The 10212-nt window shown below is 36.0% G+C and overlaps 1 protein-coding gene across 1 annotated transcript; it reads right to left on the bottom strand.

The window, feature by feature from the left end:
• Positions 1 to 2164: 2164 nt before the first annotated feature.
• On the bottom strand, positions 2165 to 10212 carry LOC129368293 (caspase-7-like). Its single transcript, XM_055043215.1, is given in 7 exon segments — positions 2165 to 5132; positions 5259 to 5397; positions 6324 to 6499; positions 7897 to 8025; positions 8124 to 8275; positions 9010 to 9107; positions 9110 to 10212. Coding segments are annotated over 7 exon segments (1152 nt in total). The 5' UTR covers positions 9341 to 10212; the 3' UTR covers positions 2165 to 4905.

Raw genomic sequence — 10212 nt, 5'->3', positions numbered from 1 at the left:
TTGCAGTTTGGGGATTTTGTTTGCTGCTCCATTAATGTGTCCTGCTTTTGAAGGGGCTGTTAAACAACTTGTTCCGGAAATTAAACAACGAATAAATTAATCACCAGGGCGTACAGCAGGGAAGCAATCTGCATTGCTATTAATCTTCATTACCAAAGCACACTCCAGCTACTCACGTGACACTGTTTGCAGTTTGCTCTGGATTTATATTTAGTTTAAGCCTTGAACGTTTCATATTTTACAAGTTACAACCACAAATGAATGTACCGTATTTTTCAGACTACAAGCCGCAACTTTTTCTTTCCATGTTTTGAACCGTGCGGCTTGCAGCCTGGTGCGGCTTTTCTGTGGATTTTTCTCCAACCACCAGGGGGGGCTCTTTGGCAGGAAGTGAATCAAAATTGGAAATCAAAGAAGAAAGTACTGATTTTCATGTTGGCACAATGGAGAAACGTTTTCAAACTCAAACCCCATCATCATGGAAACAACACGAAGAAGCAGCTTTTAAGTTGAAGGCGATGGATGTGGCAGGGAAATAGAGCCCCAGATTTTAGCGCGAGCTTACCGCACTAAAATAATTATACACTTTGTGAAATAATTATTTGGTTTAAATTGCTTCATTAAGTTAAAACGCACAATTTAAGATTAATGAACTTAAAAAACAATGCTTAGACATCTTGTCTCTTGTTGTTAAATCAACTTCATGTACAAACTTTAATTTCTGAGTTAAAACCAAAACAATTTTTTTGCCTTTTCTGGGCAGCAGGTGAACGTTTTACGTCCAGGTTAAACCACCTTCTGAAGTTTTACAGTCGATGCTTACTTTCAGCAGTGTCAAAGTTATTTCCAATAAACTTGACTTCCTGCAGGACAATGATATTAAACATACAACTAGAGTGTCAACAGGAAAGTTTAATGTGTTGGAATGGCCTAGTCAAAGTGCTGATCTAAACCCCATTTGAAATATAAGACAAGAATTGAAAGGTGATGTTCACAGATCGATCACATCTGATACAATTTGAGTTATTTTTTAGAGAAAGCAAAAAGCTTGAGACTCTTGATGTAGAGTCATAAAGACTTCCATCTGTAACACTTTTGACGTCTGAGCCAACAACAATAAGATTGAAAAAAACGGGTTTTTCACAAGTATGAACTTGATTTTGTTTTATCAAGTTTGTTTGTATAGAACATTTCAGCAACATGACATCATGAAAACATCATCCAGTCATCAGTTATGAAACAATCATTTTGTCAAATGCCATAATCAAAATCACCCAGTGAAAATACATCGATTATGGTGATGAATGTTCCAGTTATCACCAATCAAAGGTTCCCTAAAAGGCTTGATTTAAAGACACTCAGTGTTTCAGCTGCAGGATTCTGGAAGTTTCTTCCAGATTTGTGGTGCATAGACACTGAATGCTGCTTCGGGTTCTGCTCTGCATCCCCACAACCAGAAGATGTTTTGCTTTTGCAGTAAAGTCTAAAATACTTTACACATATTGTCATCCAAAGCCACAGATGAAATATGAATCGGCTTTGCACGTGTTTGGGGATTTACCAGAAAGTGACTCAAAGGACTCCAGACACACCAAAGAGTTTTTCTTTTCTTTTCATCATGCAGGGAATACACAAAGGAAAGTACCTCGGATTTGGATTGCCTTACTGCTCAGAGCTACTGTTTCCTTCCTGGAGAGGCAACATTTCCTCATTTTCAAGGATGATTCATTCTCCATTGTCATGACTGAGTTTCAGTCTGCAATCTTTGTGCTCTTCGGTGTTGATCTCAGTTAATTTCTAAAGATTATTGTCTAAATTGTATCCTTTAAATAAAGTTTATCTCTGAGAATCTGAATGAGTTTAAGAATAACCTCCTGCTGAGTCAATTCTTTCCATCTCTGTCACTGAAAAATAATTTCACCAAAACAGAAAGGTCATCTGACTGAGAAAACAAAGGACGTTCAGGATGTCTTGTTTTTTCATGACTATGTTTGTCATAGTCGTAAAAAAACAAGACTTTAGGTGAAACCTGACTGAATCTAACAGACACACATTTTTGTACATGTTTGTCTCATCACTAATGTGCAAAGTATGTTTGATTGCTAGTTGATTGATTCTTTTGATTGCTTTAATGTGATCATGGTAATGAAAAAATGACACAAAGTTCATTACACAATAAATTCATGTTTAATTACTGAAGCATTCCTCCGTTTTCAAGTTATTTAAACAATGAATTGTCCAAAAACAACTTGACCAAATCATGCGTTTAAATTCAAATCTTTTCAAATATATTCCTGAGGAACACAGCATTTAAAAACTGGAAAGCATTTAAACAAACATCTTATTGAAGTTGTTTTTTTTGTTGTTTTTTTTAAGTTTTCATTTCAAAACAAGGGGAACAAGCATTCGCTCCAGCTCAGTCCTGACACCAAATGACTGATCAGAGGTCAAAGAACTGCACTGATTGCACACATGTAGCATTTATGCTAATGATATCAAAATAAATACAAATACAGAGGAAAAGAGAAAAGCAGAATAATAAAAGCACATATGATTTCCTTCCACCATCATTTTTACCAATACATGCAACCACAAAGAGTAATAATAAAGCAAAAAATAAGAGTACATATTGTAGAATAGTGGATTGTGTAAATATAGGTTAGTTATTAGCCAGAAATAGCTGCGTCTGTGACTTTAACAACCAACAAATGTCATGTTTATGTATCGAAATATTTATTTTACCAATAACAATCAATTCTTGATGCTTATTTTAAACACTCAAAGTGTACAAATGCTTCAAAGATTTTTTGTTTGAAGTGTTTGTTTTTGCTAAAAATATCTGTAAACTACAAAACAGTGTAAGTGAAGACGGTGTACAACACTCATATACAGTAAAATGATGTGAAGTGTCCTCCAGGTCTCAGTCCGGTTCAAGCGCTTAGTCGTTCTGAATTGACATTTTCGTTCTGAAAACTGCCAAAACAAAATTATTCTATTATTTCATAATAAATAAAATAAATGATATTTAATTTAATAGAATTAGATGTAATTCCATAAAAATAATGATAAAAAAGAATAGAAAATCCCCAAACTGATTTTTTGGACCCTTTTGAATAAATAAACGATCAGGTTAATGATAATTAATTACACAAATCTCACTTATTTGGGTTTGAAACTGTTTGTGCTTCATGCTTGATTCAAAGTTAGAACAAAATCACTACACAGCAAAATATCACACCTCCTAATCCACCACATGTAGGTAAGAGATTAAACATGACATCTGATGGGACAGTGAGGAACCTGAGGATGCTAGCATGTTGCTACCAACTTGTAGTTGTTGAGCGTTGTGACAACTTCGGAGGAGTTTAAGCTTTTTTTTTAATTGACTGCTACTAAATCTGACAGCTGAAACTTTCAAAACATTCACATCTGAAAATAATCTGCTCCATTTTTCAGATCTAGAATCCTAAACTAACTTTTGTCAAAGTTAGTTTAGGATTATTTTTGCTGGGTGGCGTTTCTGGACAATCTCCTGGGATCTGTTCAAACTTGACATTCGCTTTAGCAAATACAAACTGCAATTTTTTACCTACATAAAATTATGTGCAGAAATTATTCAGGCTGTAAACATTACTTTGTCAGGTATGTGTTTCCCTTAAAGCCGCAGTATGTACCTTGCAAAAATGTTTTTTCCATATTTATTAAAAAAACAATCATACAACTGCAGTCAAAGCAACAGATCAGACCCAGAAGAAAAGTCTTAACGCTGTCAATCAATCTCATATACTTGCTGCTAAATGGACTAATGGCAGAGAAACAATTTAGTCACAGAAAAAAAATGCTTGTCCACCATCATTGGTGGCTATGAGCACTAGCGTTAGCATTCCTGGCAAGCTGTGTTGTGGTGAACCAGCCATAGCTGGGAGAGAAAGGGACATGAATGATTGACAGCGCTAAAACCCTCCTTCTGGCTCTGATTGGTTGTTTCTGACTGAGTGGTATATTTCTGCAGCTGGTACTGGAAGCACTGGAAGAAAGTAGAGGAACTAGATTGTCTCAAATTTTACAGTGACAACATAATTATAATTTCACAAAATATGTAAAAACTATATATTTTTTAATAAAAGTTACATACTGCAGCTTTTTAAGAGTCAAAGTGTTTTTCACACATTGTAATGATGCTGTAAAACATGACCTGTTGAAAAATACTGCTGTATATAAGAGCTCATTAGAGAGCAGCTGAAACATTCAACATTAACTTATACGACGTTCTGAATGTATCCATCTTAATGTACACCGTTAATTGAGTAATTAATGCTTTAACTAGTCATAAAAGCCTTAAACTATATGTGTGAAACACTAATGCTTTGCATGTTTTAGTGAAGCGTATTTAAATGTCTTTTTGTGACTGCATGCTAATGCTAATGTTAGCTACAAACAGATCCACAAGAGTAGTTGTTTTTGTAATTCTTTAGGTGGGCTAATTAGCTAAAAAATTTATTTGTCTGTACAAATACGTTCTGTAAAATGGACAAACATATTCAGATATGATTCCACCGTCCCATAAAAACTGGCAGCTAATTTTATGGGTCGGTAGATAATACATATATAATTTACAATGTCTGTTGACAACAATCGGCTTAAATGTGACTAGTAATTCAAGGGGGAGCCTGAAGAGGAGGTTTTACTGTAAACACATGAACTCAGTGTGTTATTTTTGATTTCACAGTGCTTGTCGTCAGGCCCAACTTGACACGTAGACAAAGTGGCATGCTCTAAAAGCGCTGGTTCCTGTCGGGCCTGAATCATCCCTGAATGCTTCGACTGCTTGCTCATCGCCTGAAACAGCCGGTCGAGTCGGTCTGGTCAGTCTGTGAGTCTCTGTCTTACAGTACAGGCAGGATATCAGTTGAAGTAAAGTTCTTTGGTCAGCATGGAGACCACACAGGGAATCTGTTTCTTCTCACTGAAACGCGGGTCCTCCGACCAGGACTCGAAACTGGTGGCCACCATGTAGTTGACCCGTGTTAGGATCTGCATTATCTCCAGCTGCTTGCCGAACTCGCTGAGGACGTTACAGAGTGCCTGGACGAACCAGGATCCGCGCCCCGGGTTCCTCCAGGAGTAATATCCTAGAAAACAGTTAACATGCCGAAGAGTTTCACCGGACAATATGGCTGAAAAGGTGGGCAGAGTACCCAAAAATTTTACTTTAACATGTATTTATTAAGTGATTTGACACTCAAAACATGGCTTACCTGGCACAGTGGAGTATGCAAACAGAAAATCTGCCTCAACAGGGATTTTATGTCTTGGATTAGCATCGGTCTCCATGGTGTCGTTTGGTGGACCTGAATCTGTCTGGATACCTTCATCAAATTCAGAACCTCGACAAGCCTTTAAAAGTACAAAAATACATACATTTGAAGGATAATTGAAGGACTTTTCACACATTTTTTTAGGTAAATTAACAAACCTTAACGAGCACCACACTTTGGAAATAAAACTAGAACTAATTAACCAGAGATCACATTATTTGATTCACTATTATAAGGGATAATTTATTAATATTAGTGATAACCTCATTAATCTCAGAACAAAACACAAATTTAACTCCAAAAACCCCTAATTTTAATAACTTTAACATTTAAAATATAGCAGAGTTTATGGAGGTTTCACCAACTCAAATTTAAGACTTTTTAAGGCCTGTAGTAATGGATTTTAAGACCTTTATCACTTCAGAAATGTAGAAAAATAAATAAATTGTGTGGATTTGCAACAGAAGTGAGCCAGTGGTTAATACAAACATCGTCCAGTAAACTGGCAATAAATTTTCAATTACCCATGATAGATGTAAAAAACGGCAGCTAGCCACTTAGCAAGAGTATATTAGCAGCTAGTTAGCAATAGCCACAACCTGTGAGAAACTATGCAGAATGAATGAGATTAAATAATCCATCCACAACAAAATTTAAGGCCTATTTAAGACCAACTTTTTCCTGTAGATTTAAGACAATTTAAGGCCTTAATTTTAGATGCATGAACTTAAGATGTTTCAAGACTTCTTAAGGATGCATGGACACCCTTTATTTCAATAACTGGTTGATTAGTAATAATAAGTATTCCTTACATTAAACATATCAGTCTGTATTAATGTAACGTCAATGCTTAATTATATGATTTTGAGGAAGGAGTTTTTTCTCTTAAACGTTTATTACAACTTTCTTTCTAAACTGCAGTTTGAGTATCAAGCACTTTCCAAACACTTTTTGGAAATTTAACCATTTCCAAGGATTTAAAGCACCTGTACGAACCGGAAGTACCTGGATGAAGAAGAGTTTTGGCTTCCCGACTAAGCTTTTGCACCTGTCCCCCCTGAACAGCGAGGTGATGGTCTTGATGGGCATGGCTGCATCTGTGCCGTAGATCATGCCTTCTTCACCATGACTCAGCAAAATACAAGCGAAACACGAGCTGTCGCTGTGGTCTTCCTCTGAGGCTGACCGACAAAATACACCAAAAAAATGAAACGTTAGCTCATCTAATTCCAGTAAACAGCAAATTTCACAGGCCTCTCTAGTAATCTACACTAAATAAATCTAAAATCTACATAACCAGAGTTTCACATTAAGTCTACAAACATTTAACATCTCAATTACAATGTAGCAAAATTTGATGTTTTGAAATGTCTCTTTTACATCTGAGTGGTGAGAGAAAGTTGCAAAAAAAAAAAATCTAAAGCCTTTTCTCGCTAACCTATGTCGTATTTAGCAAATAGGAATAATTATACAATTGTAACCTGCATAAAACAATATAAATTTAGTCCAATTTCACTTCAGACAGTGAAAAAAAGGTCTGTTTTTATCTTCAACTGTAAACTTTAACATTATAACCAGGATTCAGGAACTTTTTCCACAGTAAAATTCAAGCACCTTTCTAGGTAAGTTTTTGCATTTTCAGGACAAAACTGGATATAAACAAAAATGTAACAAAATTTTATGTTTTTGAAATATCTCACTTATACACACTCTTCATATCTGACTGGTCTGAGAAAGTTACAAAAAAATTTGTTCAGATTTAACTTCAGAGACTGAAGAAATGTCTGTTTTTATTATCTTCCACTATAAACTTCAACTTTGCACTGTAAATAATATCTCAAGACTTTATACACTTTTCACAAAATAAAATTCAAACACTTTTCAAGGACTTTCAGGGTAACTTTACCAACTTCTTTATCACCATATATTTTGGAGATAAAATAAAAACAAAGTAAAGAAGGCAGTTTCAATCTTGTGATGGTATTCAACATTCTACATTAGGGACAAGTTAAACTAAAACATAAAAGTTTGTGTTTTGAAATGTCTCTCTTACTCCAAGAAAGAAAATTTAGTAAAGTCTCTAAAAAAATTATTACTAAGTTATCTGGACTTTATCAAATAGAAATAATTTAGGGAATTCCAACTGACTTAAAACAAGAGAAGTTTGGATTTTCATACAGTGCGGACAAAAAGTATTTTTATTATCTTTAAATATCTAGTTTCAACTGTAAATAATCTCTTCTAAATTTAGGCTTTTAATCAAATGCTAGATTGCACTTCATTACAAAAGTGCACTGTTTGAACATCAAGCACTTCTCAGGACATTTTGCAGAAATCGAGCATTTCCAAACCTTGAAAACTCCCAACTGAAATTCAAGCATTTTCAAGAACTGAAAGCACTCATACAAACTCTGTGTAACACAACTGTTATTGACGCTTCATATAGGAACAACTGACTTCAAGAGAATTAAACATAAATTTTTCTATCTAAAACAGACAAAAAAAAAGTCATCCAAGAAATAAAATGAATAAAGTATGAACGTTTGGCATTAAAAGGAGATGGAGAGGAGCTGCTTACCTTGTGTGAGAAGTTGCTCCATCTTCTCACATGTCTGGTCGTTATGAACAGCGACTTCAAAGCCCAGGCTCCTGAAGCACTTAAACAGCTCACCTGCGTCCCGGTCCGTCCCATTGCGAACATTCATCCCTGTTTGTAACAAAACGTTACCAACCAAACATTAACTACTAGAAAACTAGAGTGTGAGGTATTCTGGAAACCGTACTATAAAAAGGTATGTGCCATACCTGTGTTTTCATCAAAGTTTTTGTTATTGATGATGATACACTTCCCCACTCGCCTGTAGCTCATCTTATACTGGAATGTTGGAAAAACAATTCTGGAATGGCTTTCAGAAGAGTGGTCCTGCTCCCTCGTCTGGCCATCCTTATTTTTTTTGCTAACAGAAAGAAAAATTACATGTAGAGGATTAATTTAACCTATAATAAAGGCTACAACAAAAGCAAACAATGTAGAAAGTTTAAATTTAAATTTCTGCAGCTTCAATTCTTACCATATTATGTAATATCTTGCAAATCTAGAAAATATCTCTGGGTCATTGAACATTTTTAGGTCAAAAATTTTCTCAACTAACACCTGAGATGTCCAAACCAGCTTGCATGCATGACAGCGTAGACAACCTGAACCACTGACTAGAAAATACCCAACACACACATACATACGTTTTCAAATAAGGCATAAACGTTAAGGCCAAATTTGGTCGCAGTAATCCACAGTTGGGCTGAATAAGAAACTAGAACATTTTTGCAAAGATCATCTATGCAGAGTGAGCAGGAGGAAATGATCCAGCCGAGGTAATTCTCACAGTCCAATGATATTTTCATTCTGTCAAAGATCCATCTAGACAGCCGAGCCAACAGTGGCCCCATTGGGAAGCCAAACCATCTAGAAGAGCAGAGTCATCGGGTCGCTCAAGCACTAGAACAATACTGTACACCTGTGAGTGCCTCTTGTGCACTCAGTACAGCCATTTTCAAATAAACGTGATCTAGAACATTTGAAGCCCCCCGCCCACCTCCAAAGTGCCAACATGCGGTGCCAAACAATAGCATGAGGGTGGGCAAAGAGCTGGATCGCTGTCCCACTGCGGAAGCCATGAGAAATCCGTCTTACCTGGGTTCGTCATTAAGCGCCACTCCGCTCTGCATCTGAAACGCCTTGATTCTGTTTCGTTTCTCCACACCCGGAAGCTCAAGGTTTTTTTTTTTCTTTTGGTGTGTGCTAGGAAGCTAACATGCTCTCTGTAGAGTTTGGAGTCCAGACTGGGTCCACGGGCGGCTGAGGACTGGGGCAGCGCGCTGTGAGCCCCCTGAGTCAGCAGCCTCCCCATCGCACCAGCGCTTTCTAAAGGCCTATTCATGCTCTGGCCCTGAGCCTCACTCCCTACTGAGGTCAGACAGGTCATCAATGTCCTCAGCTGCAGACAGACAAAAGGTCCTCCCATACAGTACCTGGTGTACAGTTTGACTTTCAATAAATCTAAGAGGAGTAGCCATGAGAAAACTGAAGATTACACAGTTGAGAGAAAATATCAACAAAAGGATTAAACCTGTCATAACAATATCGCTCATAAAGAGTCATTTACGCAGCATAAGACACCCTAAATCACATGTGTCAAACTTGTGGTCCATGGGCCAAATCCGGCCCACCATAGCTTTTAATGAGGCCCTCTAGATTCTAGACTAAACACTAAGTCTGTTTAAATATCATGTTTTCAATTAAATCAATGCAGTTTTTATTCGTTTACTGCCAAATTATATCAACCAATGCCTCCAGTTTCTTGAGAATTCTCGTAAAAATTCAGGCAAAATCAACAAATCCCCTCAATTTTGTGCTAATATTTGGGAGTGTATTGCAGATTTTTCTCAAACTTTAATTGATATCAGATTATAGTCTATCATCTATACAGCAAATAATAAAAAGTCACATTTTCTGTCATATTGAAGTGCAAATATTTACAACTTAGTACCACAAACACTTTGATGTTTATTAGATAAAAATCAAGAAATATCGCAAAATCTTGGAGGAACTGAAAAGATGTTCAATAATATTATTACATTTTAAATATTCATTAATATTTTAACAGTTTGTGATCGGGATTTATCAATACATTCTGGCCCTTTAAGAGCATTCATAATTTATATTTGGCCAAAACGAAAATGAGTTCAACACTTCTGGTCTAATTGTATTAATTTTATACTTTCTAGTTCATTAACATTTAAAAATATGCTACTATATACCTAAGACTGGATTTCATGAGCTAGATATAGTCAATGATATAATGGAGGAAACATCAATATCAAGAATAAACTTATA

The sequence above is a fragment of the Poeciliopsis prolifica genome, unplaced genomic scaffold, assembly GCF_027474105.1.
Source record: "Poeciliopsis prolifica strain line A6 unplaced genomic scaffold, Auburn_PproV2 SCAFFOLD018, whole genome shotgun sequence".
In the NCBI taxonomy this organism is placed as follows: Eukaryota; Metazoa; Chordata; class Actinopteri; order Cyprinodontiformes; family Poeciliidae; genus Poeciliopsis; species Poeciliopsis prolifica.
The sequence above is the reverse complement of the archived record's forward strand: the minus strand, read 5'-3'. Positions and strand labels throughout refer to the sequence as shown.